At 43.8% G+C, this 14,408-nt stretch overlaps 1 protein-coding gene across 1 annotated transcript in view; it reads left to right on the top strand.

The window, feature by feature from the left end:
• Positions 1–14,408, top strand: part of ap2b1 (adaptor related protein complex 2 subunit beta 1) — a 249,959-nt gene that overhangs the window by 151,318 nt on the left and 84,233 nt on the right. Inside the window, exon 18 of the mRNA XM_070856807.1 lies at positions 2,248–2,377. Coding sequence (XP_070712908.1) covers positions 2,248–2,377 — 130 coding nt within the window. The remainder of the gene's footprint in view (positions 1–2,247; positions 2,378–14,408) is intronic.

The following is a 14,408-nucleotide window of genomic DNA, read 5'->3' as shown; positions in this document are numbered from 1 at the left end:
AGTGAATGCTTTACAGATACACAACACCTTCTCTGTTGGTTTTATCCTTGATTTTTTTTTCTGAGATAACCGGCCTCTAATGCAAAAATATCTTCTTAAAGCACTCTCATTTTCCCTCCCCATCCTTTCCTTTAAATAGTTTTTCCCATTTTACTTCTTTTGTGCAGCATTTCATCCCCTCACAAAGGCTGCTCGCAAAATCCAAATTCTTAATAGTTTTTACTATCCCTCTTGGCTTCATTTTAGTCTTAAAATTAACAAATTTATGATCTCTAGTCCCCGCAAGTTCCTTCACTGAAACTTGGCTTATTGGTCTCTCCTCACTAGGAGCAAATCCAGTGCTGCCTTCTCCTGTGCGTTCCCTCAACTGTTGTTTAAAAGATTTTTAAATATTTCAATAAACTTTCTTGCAGGTTGTCTCTCCTCGTTAAGTCCCAGTCTGTGACAGGAATATGACTGAGGCATTGGCACTAATCTCTTTTCTGACCTCAATCAGCCGTATATCCACCTTTTATTTTATTTTGTGGTGGTTTGCAATATATTTTAGCACCAACATTTTCTCTTTCCGTCTTTCAGATTCACCCAAAGTGATTCTGTACCCATTCCCAGTTCCTTCCTCTCAGTGGCGTATATATCTTCCCTGATAAATCGAGCCATTGTATCCCCTTTTATTGCTTCTCCAAGCCCACACAGCACTACAGATTTGTTCCCCAATTCACCTCTTCCTTGGTCATTTCACTAACTCCTGTAATATATTAGCTCTCTCATATTTTATTTGTTGTGCTCCTACTAGTCATGTAAGTGCCACTTGGATTATCCCTTGTCCTCCTTGCTGTATTGACCTGAATCATGCCTAATTGATGGTCCAAACTGTACTTCCTCCTCGCCTGCTTTTCTAGTTTAGGTATTCCCCAATTCTCTTATTGACCAAGATGGGTATCCCTCCTCTATTTAGATGAAGACAAATGGTACATCCTTTCCTCCCCCCTCCCCCAGAAGTAGTCCCATTGAGCTAAGAATTTGAATCCCTTCCTTCTTGCGCCATGTGTTCAGCATGCATTGACCTGTCTAATCTGTCCGTCCCTACTACAGGTCTGACACATGGCACCGGGAGTAATCTCAGAATGCCCTGGAAGTCCTTTTCTACAGGCTTTTCCTCTGCTCCTGAAATTCCCTTTGTAGGACCTCAATTTTATATTTATATACATTACTAGTTCTTACATGATCCTGTGGCATCTCCACTTCCCATTGTAAGATTTTGTCTACCCACTCGGCAAAGTCCCGGACCTCACTTCCTGAAGCAAACCTTGGAGTGTCACTGTGCTCTTTTCAGTAATGTACTGAGAAAACTAGACAATCTAATATAAAAACAGAAAGTGCTGGAAATCTCAGCAGATTAGGCAGCATATGTGGAGAGGAAGCAGAGTTAACGTTTCGGGTTGATGATCATTCGTCAGAACTGGAGAGTGTTCGTCAGAACAGATTCTTAATGAGCACTGAAAGGGGGAGGGGAAGAAAGAACAAAAGGGAAGGTCTGTGATAGGGTGGAAGACAGGAGAGACTGGAGAGACAAAAGGGATGATGGGCTGAATTGAAATGGTAATGCAAGGAGTTGGAAAAACATTAGTCAAGATAGGGTGTGAAAGGTGGAATAATGATCAGCTGCCATTAGAGATGAGAAAAAAAGAAACAAGCTCTGAGGTGAGGTGGGGGGGCGGGGTGGGGGGGGTGCGGAGCGGAGAGAGAGAGAAAGGGAGCCAAGGATTGGCAGCGGTTACGCTCTGAAATTGTTGAACTCGATGTTGAGTTCAGAAGACTGTAAAGTGCCTAAACGAAAGATGAGGTGCTGTTCCTTGAGCTTGCGTTGAGCTTCGTTGATCACGCTGGAGATGGCGGAAACAACCTTCACGTTCAACGGATCATCCTCCGCCATTTCCGCCACCTCCAGCGTGATCCCACCACCAATCGCATCTTCCCCTCCCCTTTCAGCATTGCGTAGGGACCACTCCCCAATACCAACATAAGAAATAGGAGCAAGCCATACTTGCCAATTTGGTGGATGGAGGTACCTGTTTCCAGAGCAGCTCAGTGTCGAGTGTGAGTCTGAGATGGGTATCTGAATCAGGGACTTGATTCCCACCCAGGCTTGGGTAGCAGATATGTTCCAGGGGTGGCGACTACCTCAGGAAGACACGAGAGGATAGAAAAATACAAACCTGTCTGATGTACTTTCTGTTTTTTTTCTAGCTTTGGCGTGATCCCCACAACGCCACTTCCAATTCACACTCCATTGATGCCAAACCAGAGCATTGACATTTCCTTACCACTGAACACCATTGGCCCAGTGATGAAAATGGAGCCACTGAATAATCTTCAGGTAAGACACTGCAATCTGTATCGAAAGTACTGTGATGATGGGCAGCAATTTGGATTGTCTATGTTTTGTACTGTGATCCAGATACCCCGCGAATTAGCCTTGTATTGTGATCCAGATACCCCGCGAATTAGCCTTGTACTGTGATCCAGATACCCCGCGAATTAGCCTTGTACTGTGATCCAGATACCCCGCGAATTAGCCTTGTGCTGTGATCCAGATACCCCGCGAATTAGCCTTGTGCCTGGTGCTTATGTGGAAGCTGGAAGGCAAAAAGTTTTGAGCACATTACAGATGACTATCTGGTAAATGATAACCCTATTTCAATTAGTAAACATTCCTGGGGGATTTCAGTAGTTTAAAGAAAATTTGTTCCGCAGACGTGGGCGTTGCTGGCAAGGCCGGCATTTATTGTCAATCCCTAATTGCCCTGAGAAGGTGGTGGTGAGCTGCCATTTCAGAGGGCAGTTAAGAGTCAACCACATTGTGGGTCTGGAGTCACATATAGGCCAGACTGGCTAAGGATGACAGATTTCCTTCTGTAAAGGGCATTAATTTACCAGATGGGGTTTTTCGACAATCCGGCAGTTTCATGGTCACCATTACTGATGCCAGCTTTTTTTAAATTCCAGATTTATTTACTCAACTGAATTTAAATTCCCTAGCTGCCGTGGTGGCATTTGAATTTGGGTCTCTTGGGTGATTAGTCCAGACCTGGATTACCAGTCTAGTAACATAACCACTATGCTGCCGTTCCTAATTTGGCCCTGTTCCTCCCCCTCTCTGCTGGTGTCCTCATTAAGTCCATATCCAATGAAGACTTAATGAGGACCCCTGCAGGGATGGGGGAGGAACAGAAGAGGTGGAAACTCGGTAAAGTTAATACGTTAAACACCCAGATGAAAGGGACTGCTGTGTAAATATAGGAAGCAGGCAAGATGTCAATGAAGAGCATTTCCTGAGCCAGAGTGCGCCGACATTAACAATGTAACTATTCTTTTGTCATTTGTGCTACTTTCTTCATAGAACTGTATATCCTGAGCATGATCTGAACTCCAGAAATGTCAGTATCTGAAAAGGATGCAGAGAATAGGTGCTGGCTGGGAATTTGATACAGACTGTTCAAAATTCACAAACTGTGATTATAAAATGCAAGTGCTTTGTCTAGTCTAGGATTATCCAATCCCACTCCCAGTTGATTTGCACAAACTTTCAGGATTTCCTTGAAGTTGGCCTTTTAAACATGTTTACTTGAATTCCGAACTCTGTATTGAATTCCAAACCATGCCATTGTTGAATGCGATGAAAGTCATTTAAGTAGCTTTCTACATGGCATAGAATCTCATTCTTTAATGTGTCCGTGACGAGTGAAAAAACAGTGCTTTCTTTCCTGCGAGCTCTCCCAGCTTTCCTGAACACGACCGTTGTATTATGTTAGCATTCCCTTGCTTTGTCTTCCCTGGACAGTGAGAGAAGAAAAGTGAACAATGCTGAATCACAGCTCTGGTGACATCTTGCAACCCAGTGAACGATGAATGAAGGCCCAGAGCGCTGTCAAACAGCGGGTCAGTCTAGGGTCACGTGGTATAATACAAACCACAACAACTCTTGCAACCTATCTGGGGCTATTGTAAAAAAATAACTACACGTGCCAGTATATGCAGTGATCGGGGCCCAGAGGACGTGTAAGTTCGGGGCTAGGGGCCCCAAGGGCAGCACGGGCCAGCCCACACTGCGATATGTGTGTGCATTAGGTCCGTGCAGCAGAACTGGTCTCCAGTCGTCTTGGATAACCCTTGCCACTGGACCAAGGCCTAGCTCTGTCAAGCCCTTTTGGTGGCTGGTATGCAACGGCCACCCCACGTTAAAAAAAAAAAATCCACGCACAGGCATCTTCCACTCTTCAGGATGTAGTTCGGGTCTTTCATTGAAACACCTGTGAACTCGGCCCTTTTTGGCGTGGAAGCAAGTCATCCTTGTTTTGAGGGACCGCCTATGATGATGACATGCAAACGGAATCTGCCAGAAGAAAGGGCTCATATTAGTAAAGTTAAAGAATTTCAGCTTCGATCCATTCACCAGATTAAAGTAGCTGTATTTAATTCATTACTGACTATATTCTCTTTCGTTTTGTGACATTTATGATGCTAACAAGCTTCTGATCGAGAAATGAAGTGAATTGATGTCACTGTGCATTAAACAGAGTTGTAAATATATATCTCCTGGTGCTCCATGTGGCCACTGTAACCTCCGATGGTTAGTATTCGCACGACTGAACGAGTGAGTGTTCTCTTCAGCAGAAGCAATTTATCTTCCATATCTGTCATGTGAATTTGTGACAAAGGTCTGCATTGTTAATAATGTATAAATGCACATATATTGTCAGTCTCTGTTGCAGGAGCTTTTTTTTGCTTTGTTGAGGTACTTTCAAGACTAACTGTTATTACAGTTGGACTTTAGTTGTAATGAAATTGCACACTGTGCAAATAAGCACTGGATTCAAATATCCAAAAATCAATATTTACCACAGGTAGCCTGAATTATAATAGACAATTATTTGATAATTGCAGATGCCATTTGGATGTAGAAAAAATAATTGCCCACATCCCAGAGCAGCAGCAGTTTTGCCATTATACATTTTGATTTAAAGGTCGCACGGTATTAATAAGCAGCAAGGATATTGAAATGTCCATGAAATACATCCAGCTGGCAATGAGCAGCTGCTGATGCACATCGGTGTCAAAAGACAATCCAAGTGTTAATATTTTTGTGATTAACACTTTCATACGCTAGCAGGCTGTGGGGATTGAATAGTGAAATAAATTATCAGTATGTTCCATCCAAGTCAATAAAGCAAATACATTTTTATTCATTAAATGGCTTGCAAGGAACGAAATGTTGGATTTACTTAATTTTGCATCCATTTATTGGAAGGTTAACATTTTTATTTAAATTTCAGTCTTACTCCCCAGCACTAACTCCTAACACACCAAGTTGTGTCAGCTGTGGTTCAGTGGGTAGCACTCTCGCCTCTGAGTCAGAAGGTTGTAGGTTCAAGTCCCACTCCGGGGACTTGAGCGCACAAATCTAGGCTGACACTCCAGTGCAGTGCTGAGGGAGTGCTGCACTTTCGGAAGAGAAGTTAAACCGAGGCCCCGTCTGCCCTCTCGGGTGGATGTAAAAGATCCCATGACACTATTTTGAAGAAGAGCAGGGGAGTTATCTCCGGTGTGCTGGCCAATATTTATCCCTCAATCAACATAACAAAACTGATTATCTGGTCATTATCACATTGCTGCCTGTGGGAGCTTGCTGTGTTCAAATTGGCTGCCGCATTTCCCACATTACAACAGTGACTACACTCCAAATGTACTTCATTGGCTGTAAAGCGCTTTGTGACGTCCGGTGGTCGTGAAAGGTGCTATATAAATGCAAGTCTTTTTTCTTTTAGATCCCCATGCTGTTAAATTAGCTGGTCTTAAACCAGAACAGTGTTCGAGGTGCTGCAACTGTCCCTGAGTAAAGTAAGAAGGGGAAAATAAGCCAGAGTTCCCACTACTGATTGTCATGCAACATCTTTTACTGGAAAGTGTGGTGTGTGCGTGCCAAGTGAGGAATAGGCTTGGCTCTGGGGCCTGCCCTCATCAAATAGCCTGACCAAAGCTCACAGTCTGGCCTCCCAGTTGCAGAATGGACACGTAGATTAGTTATCCAGATACCCCCAAGGAATTGTATCCCAGCAACATTTATTTTCTTAAGGGAGAAAAATCTAGGTTCCTGAAATTGGGAATGTGTTGAGAATATAAAATTCAAATTAAATCAAACTGGAGGAGCCAAATGGTGCAATATCTGACCCTGGATGTACTTAGCGTGCCTTCTAAATGTGAGTTCATACAGTATTTTACGAAGTGTGCCAGGGATATCTCATGCAGAACATCAGTACTGCCCAAACTTTATTATTACAGATTCTGGTGAATGAGCTTTTTTATGTCAGTATTTTCGAGGTTTTTTATATCAGCCAACCCTCCCGGATTGTCCAAGATTCTCCCGGAATGGTCTCCTGAGCCCTGCTACTGGCAACCCAGGAGAAAAGTACTTTGTAGCCCGTGGTTTGCGCCTGTGCATTTACACTTTACACCTTACACTTCTCGTGGTTACAGATGTGCGAAAATGATGCCGAGGAACTTGTAGCAATCCATTTATCAATTCCCTGCTCTAAACGCAGTTCTTCCCAACCCGATCTTAACAGGATTGGTTCCGCAATTCTGGATCCGAATGGTGGATGTCCCTACCCAGAATATGCTGTGTACTAGAATATGACCATTCCATTTTAGTGGAAATGGCATGCAGCCCCAGAAAGGGTCCCTTTGTGTGTGGAAGAAACATGCACTTCCACCAGTGTAGCAAGTATGTAATCATTTGTTGCTTATACTAACAACATCATCGAATATGCAATAACCAGTAATGACTAAAATGCAACACCATTCTGGTAATCTGTTATAATTATGGTGAATGAGGCATATTTAGTCATACTTTTTACAGGCTTCACACTACACAATTATGTGTCTGGTGAATTGAGTGAGTTGTTTTTGTTGACAGAGAATAAGTTGTCAATTAAAACCTTGCATATCAACGCATTCACTGAATATACTTGCAATGTTATATCAAAGGACAATGTTATAATTCACAAAAGAGAACCCCAAAATCTTTAAAAGCGCCGTTCTGTCAAAATTTGATTGCCATTTACTGACATGTTTTCCACTTTTAGAAATCGGCATTTATTGTAATAATAACTAATACAAATGCTAACTTCAGTTTCTGCTGAGTGAGTTACATAGAATTGCATAGTATATACAGCACAGAAACAGGCCTTTCGCCCAACTGGTCCAGGCTGGCGTTTATGCTCTACACGAGCCTCCTCCCACCCCTCTTCATCTCACTCTATCAGCATAACCCTCTATTCTTTACTCCATCATGTATTTATCTAGCTTCCCTTTAAATGTAAGATGCGTTTGTAAAGTAGAGTTTGATCTCCACTGTAGGATTTTTTCAGCTTTACCAGAACAAATTTGGCTCCTCAGGACTCAGCTGTATTAACACCCATTTTGCACTTCTTGAGTGGTTTGATGGCCACTTAACTATTAAAGTAATGGCCAAGGCTATTAATCCTGCTCTAAATGTGATAGGCGGAAGGGTGGCACAATTTGTTGGAGCACACAAAATGTTGTGCTGTGATCTTGTGCTCAAGTTCAGCCCCAGCCCTGCCCCCTTGAATTACTCATGTTGCCAGCACTGTGGTAGAGGTGTTGAGCAGAGGCATGGGCCGATGCTTAGCTCATCTCATCTCATCTACCCCTCATCTCCAGGCTGCAAAACACCCAGGGCTGATCTTGATTGATTGATCATAGTCCTCAGCTTCCTCCTTTACAGCGATAAGCTATCCTGGCACAGACTGGAATTGGCATGGGACCTTTTGGTTTGTATGAGTTAATATCTCTCAGTGCAGCTACTCTACCGACTACAGACCTGGTGATTCAGTCCATGCTCAGCATCCAAAACCATGCAGGAGTCTGGAATGGAAATGCCTGCTGTTATACTGCTCGTGCTGACGGGGCAGACCTTTTTTCTGCACATGAAGGCTGCAAGCATCAAATGCTGTGTGTTATCTTTACCGAAAAAATGGTAAGAATGTGGAACTCGCTACCACAAGAATTAGTTGAGGTGAATAACATAGATGAATTTAAGGGGAAGCTCGATAAGCAGATGAGGGGAAAAGGACTATGATGTTGGGGTTAGATGAAAAAGGTTCATGTGGGGGATAAACCCCGGCGTAGACTAGCTAGACCGAATGGCCTGTTTCTGTGCTGCTGACGCTATGTAAAAATTCTAAATGCAATCTGTAAAATCATTTATGAAAAAATGTTGGGCTAAGCATATTTCTAGTCATAGAAACCAACTCGATGGGCTGTGAATGGCTGCCTCCTGTGCTTGTACTATTCTATGATTCTATGGTAGAGGCAAGATGTGGCTCTGTCTGTTTGAGGGGGTAATGGGTGGAGAGGAGTTGAACTGCATTCATCTGAGTGACCAGCAGGAGCACTAAATGGAGGTGCAAGTGCATCACACATTGTGCTCATCTTACAAGGAAGAAGCCCGAGAGCAGATTAAGGGCCATCCCACCCATTCCATGATTACCTCCTGGGCATCTCCATCAAGTTCCAGTTGATAGCATACAGGATGCTGCCACTTGGAACAATCCATTTAATTAGCTTTGCTTTGCGTGGTTAGAGAACTGGTTGGCAGACAGGAAGCAGAGAGTTGGGATACACGGGTCCTTTTCAGAATGGCAGGCAGTGACTAGTGGAGTACCGCAGGGGTCCGTGCTGGGACCCCTGCTCTTTACAATATACATTAATGATTTAGACGAAGGAATTGAGTGTAATATCTCCAAGTTTGCAGATGGCACTAAGCTGGGTGGTGGTGTGAGCTGTGAGGAGGACGCTAAGAGGCTGCAGGGTGACTTGGACAGGTTAGGTGAGTGGCCAAATGCATGGCAGATGCAGTATAATCTGGATAAATGTGAGGTTATCCACTTTGGGGGTAAAAACACGAGAGCAGAATATTATCTGAATGGCGGCAGATTAGGAAAGGGGGAGACCTTGGTGTCATGGTTCATCAGTCATTGAAAGTTGGCATGCACTTGCAGCAGGCGGTGAAGAAGGCAAATGGTATGTTGGCCTTCATAGCTAGGGGATTTGAGTATAAGAACATAAGAATTAGGAACAGGAGTAGGCCATCTAGCCCCTCGAGCCTGCTCCGCCATTCAAAAAGATCATGGCTGATCTGGCCGTGGACTCAGCTCCACTTACCCGCCCGCTCCCCATACTCCTTAATTCCCTTATTGGTTAAAAATGTATCTATCTGTGATTTGAATACATTCAACGAGCTAGCCTCAACTGCTTCCCTGGGCAGAGAATTCCACAGATTCACAACCCTCTGGGAGAAGAAATTCCTTCTCAACTCGGTTTTAAATTGGCTCCCCCGTATTTTGAGGCTGTGCCCCCTAGTTCTAGTCTCCCTGACTAATGGAAACAACCTCTCTGCCTCTATGTTGTCTATCCCTTTCATTATTTTAAATGTTTCTATAAGATCACCCCTCATCCTTCTGAACTCCAACGAGTAAAGACCCAGTCTACTCAATCTATCATCATAAGGTAACCCCCCCCATCTTCGGAATCAGCCTAGTGAATCGTCTCTGCACCCCCTCCAAAGCTAGTATATCCTTCCTTAAGTAAGGTGACCAAAACTGCACACAGTACTCCAGGTGCGGCCTCACCAATACCCTGTACAGTTGCAGCAGGACCTCCCTGCTTTTGTACTCCATCGCTCTTGCAATGAAGGTCAACATTCCATTCGCCTTCCTGATTACCTGCTGTACCTGCAAACTAACTTTTTGGGATTCATGCACAAGGACCCCCAGGTCCCTCTGCACCGTAGCATGATGTAATTTCTCCCCATTCAAATAATAATCCCTTTTACTGTTTTTTTTTTTTCTCAAGGTGGATGACCTCACATTTTCCGACATTGTATTCCATCTGCCAAACCTTAGCCCATTCGCTTAACCTATCTAAATCTCTTTGCAGCCTCTCTGTGTCCTCTACACAACCCGCTTCCCCACTAATCTTTGCGTCATCTGCAAATTTTGTTACACTACACTCTGTCCCCTCCTCCAGGTCATCTATGTATATTGTAAACAGTTGTGGTCCCAGCACCGATCCCTGTGGCGCACCAATCCCTGTGGCACACCACTAACCACCAATTTCCAACCTGAAAAGGACCCATTTATCCCGACTCTCTGCTTTCTGTTAGCCAGCCAATTCTCGATCCATGCTAATACATTTCCGCTGACTCGGCGTACCTTTATCTTCTGCATTAACCTTTTTTGTGGCACCTTATCGAATGCCTTTTGGAAATCTAAATACACCACATCCATCGGTACACCTCTATCCACCATGCTCGTTATATCTTCAAAGAATTCCAGTAAATTAGTTAAACATGATTTCCCCTTCATGAATCCATGTTGCGTCTGGTTGATTGCACTATTCCTATCTAGATGACCCGCTATTTCTTCCTTAATGATAGCTTCAAGCATTTTTCCCACTACAGATGTTAAACTAACCGGCCTATAGTTACCTGTCTTTTGTCTGCCCCCTTTTTTTAAACAGAGGCGTTACATTAGCTGCTTTCCAATCCACTGGTACCTCCCCAGAGTCCAGAGAATTTTGGTAGATTATAACCAATGCATCTGCTATAACTTCCGCCATCTCTTTTAATACCCTGGGATGCATTTCATCAGGACCAGGGGACTTGTCTACCTTGAGTCCCATTAGCCTGTCCAGCACTGCTTCCCTAGTGATAGTGATTGTCTCAAGGTCCTCCCTTCCCACATTCCTGTGACCAGCAATTTTTGGCATGGTTTTTGTGTCTTCCACTGTGAAGACCGAAGCAAAATAATTGTTTCAGGTCTCAGCCATTTCCACATTTCCCATTACTAAATCCTTCTCATCTTCTAAGGAGCAGGGAGGTCTTACTGCAGTTGTACAGGGCCTTGGTGAGGCCTCACCTGGAATATTGTGTTCAGTTTTGGTCTCCTAAATCTTGCTATTGAGGGAGTGCAGCGAAGGTTCACCAGACTGATTCCCGGGATGGCGGGACTAACATCTGAGGAGAGACTGGATCAACTGTGTCTTTATACACTGGAGTTTAGAAGGATGAGAAGGGATCTCATAGAAACGTACAAAATTCTGACGGGATTGGACAGGTTAGATGTGGGAAGAATGTTCCCGATGATGGGGAAGTCCAGAACCAGGGGACACAGTCTTAGGATAAGGGGTAGGCCATTTAGGACTGAGATGAGTGGAAACTTCTTCACTCAGAGAGTTGTTAACCTGTGGAATTCCCTACTGCAGAGAGTTGTTGATGCCAGTTTGCTAGATATATTCAAGAGGGAGTTAGATATAGCCCTTACAGCTAAAGGGATCAAGGGGTATGGAGAGAAAACAGGAAAGGGGTACTGAGGGAATGATCAGCCATGATCTTATTGAATGGTGTAAAGCGCTTTGGGATGTCCTGAGGTGATGACAGGCACTATGTAAATAAAGATCTTTTTTGCTAATGAGGCTGCCTCAAGATCTCACTTCCCCATACGCACTCTCTGTGCAATGGATTGCACCATTTTTCTCTGCGCTCTTCTGTCTTATTTCCCTCTTTATTTCCATTTTCTTTCTCAATGTATGTTTTTCATGTCCTTTTATCCTCTCATTGCTTATAGGATTATCAATAATGGATATGATTCTTATGTCATAAATACTGATACCATTTGATTTGTATTATAAACTCTTCCATGAGCTACATCATTGATTTGTGTTGGTTACAGATGGTTGCCTGTGAAAAGCAACCTGCAAGGGACCCTAGAAACTATAAACTAATTATGGTATATGAGAATAAACTAGGATTCAGGTTCTAGTTGAGTGATGCAGCTTCATTGAAATCCTTCACCAAGTGTTGTAAAAATACCCACAATCTAGTTCCAGAAAAAGGGAAACTAATCAATTGTATTCATTTTAAATCCGTTTATTTTTACAATGAGGCTGTTACCTCAGTAATATTTAAGATAGTTTGTTTTTGTGTAATGTGATTATTTTCCTTGCAGTTTGCAACTGATTTTCTATGCGTTTGGTTCTTCATTGGCCATTCTGTCGAATATCCTTAAGTAGTGTGTGAATTTAATCACAAAAACATGAAACAAATCTTCAGTATTTTAACAGCTTTTTATAATGGAGCTTTTTAACTCCGTAACTCTTTCTCCCCTGCTCCCACCGCCACCTTTAAGTATATCCTGCAACACAGAATAATCACCATTCCAGACAAAACGAGCTCCCTGCTTTGCGTATTTTGCCAGTCACATTTCAAATGACTACTGTGAATGTGTGCAATGATTTTGGGGAGATTGTTTCCTCCTCTCCCCCTGCCCTAGTTTGCGCCCTCAGAGGAACAAATTCATTTTTATTTGTTGCTTTCCAATTGGCTTGGTTGGCAACAACAACTTGCATTTATCCAAAACCTTTAATGTCGCAAAACATCCCAAGGCACTACACCGAGGCACAATCGAACAGTAATGGAAACCGAGCCAGAGAAGGAGATACTAGGGGCCCAAATTTCCCCATGAGTTGCACCGTTTCTTTTGGTGTAACTTGAATTTTCTGGTGTATCTTTTTAGTTGCAAATATGGCTACTTAATTTACGCCAGTGTAAGTGAGTTAGTTAGGTTTTTTGTTGGGTCAGTTTTTTTTTTCAAAAGGGGGCGTTCCCAGCCACTTACACCATTTATGCCAATTTGGACAGAAAAAAGTTGTACTAAACTAACTTAGGGCAGTGTATGTGTCCACTTTTGTCCGCACAAGAAAGACCTTACTTACAGTTAAGGAATCAGCGCAAGTAACTACATTTAAAGCACCAACAAACACCAAACAAAGCACAAAAAGTAATAAGCAATTAATTAACAAATAAAAAAAGAAGGAACTCTGCCCCTAAAGCACCAAGACCAAAATTATAAGCAATCAATAAATAACACACAAAAAATAGAAGTCCTACCTTAGGGAAGGCAGCGGGCCGCCGATGAGGGAGCCCATTCGACCAGGGCTAGGGACAGCGTGCTTCGGCCCCTCCCACACAGCCTGCAGCGCGTGTTTGCAGAAACGGCCTGCCATGAGCTACTGCACATGCCCCCAATCAATTGGCCACGCTGCGCCACGACGAGGGAGAGGCTGGGGAGTGGCCAAAATACGGAGGTCTTTTTTTTGGCGCTTGGAGGCAGACAAAAGCGGCGCAGCTTGAGTGAGGGCGCCAGAAAAAGAGGTTGGGGAAATTTGGGCCCTAGGAGAGGTGATCGAAAGTTTGGTCAAAGAGTGGGTTTCAAGAAAGGTCTTAAAGGAGAGCAGGCAGTGGAGAGGCAGGAGTTTAGGAAGGTTAGATAGCTAAAGTTGGAAGAACAGACTGTCCTTGACCCTTCCTTAAGCTCTATAAGCACCCCCCACCCACCACTCCTGCAGCCAATTGGAAAGCAACAAATGGAAATGAGTTTGTTCCACTGCGGGTAAAAACTAGGGAAGAGGAGGAAACACTCTCCTCAAAATCATTGCATACATTCATAGTAGTCCTTTGAAATGTGACTGGCAAAATACTCAAAGTAGGGAGCCCGCTGAGTATTGGGGGGCTGCGGGGGCTTAATGGAGGGTCAAGGACAGTAAAGTATGAGCATTTTAAATTGGTGACTTTGAGCCAGTGTAGGTCAGTAAGGCCTGGATTGATGGGTGAGCAGGTCTTGGTGCATTTTGAATATGGGTAGCAGAGTTTTAGATACGTCTAGAGCATTGGAGGCTGGCCTTGTGATGATTGGAATAATCGAGTCTGGATTGACAAAGGCATGGCTGAGCGTTTCAGCAGCAGATGGGTTGAGATGGGGACCAAAGCGTCTGTTACAGAGGTCAAAGGAGGCGGACTTTGTGATGGAGAGGATATGGGGTCAGAAGCTCAGGTTACAAATAGTCTGGTTCAACCTGAGACAGTGACTGAGGAAGTGGAAGGAATCAGTGGCAACGGTACAAAGTTTGAGATAGGGACCAAAGACTTCAGTCTTCCCAATATTTAACTTGAGAAAATTGGGGCTCATCCAGGACTGTGTCGGACAGGCAGTCTTCCAGCACACAGGTAATAGAAGGATCCAGGGAAGTGGTGGAGAAGTAGAGCTGGATGTTGTTAGCGTGCATGTGGAAGCTGACCCCATGTCTTCAGATGATATTGCCAAGGGGCATCCTATTACAGGGCGAGGAGAGAAACCATTGCTGGAGGCGCTCAAACTACGATTGGATAGTAAAATGCGCAACCAAACAGAGCTAAAAACAGAGGGAGAGGCGTTGGAGGAGGATGATATGGTGGGCTGTGTCTAAGATTGCAGAGCGATTGAGGAGGAAAA

This window comes from Pristiophorus japonicus, chromosome 16 (genome assembly GCF_044704955.1).
Source record: "Pristiophorus japonicus isolate sPriJap1 chromosome 16, sPriJap1.hap1, whole genome shotgun sequence".
NCBI classification, from domain to species: Eukaryota; Metazoa; Chordata; class Chondrichthyes; family Pristiophoridae; genus Pristiophorus; species Pristiophorus japonicus.
The sequence above is the reverse complement of the archived record's forward strand: the minus strand, read 5'-3'. Positions and strand labels throughout refer to the sequence as shown.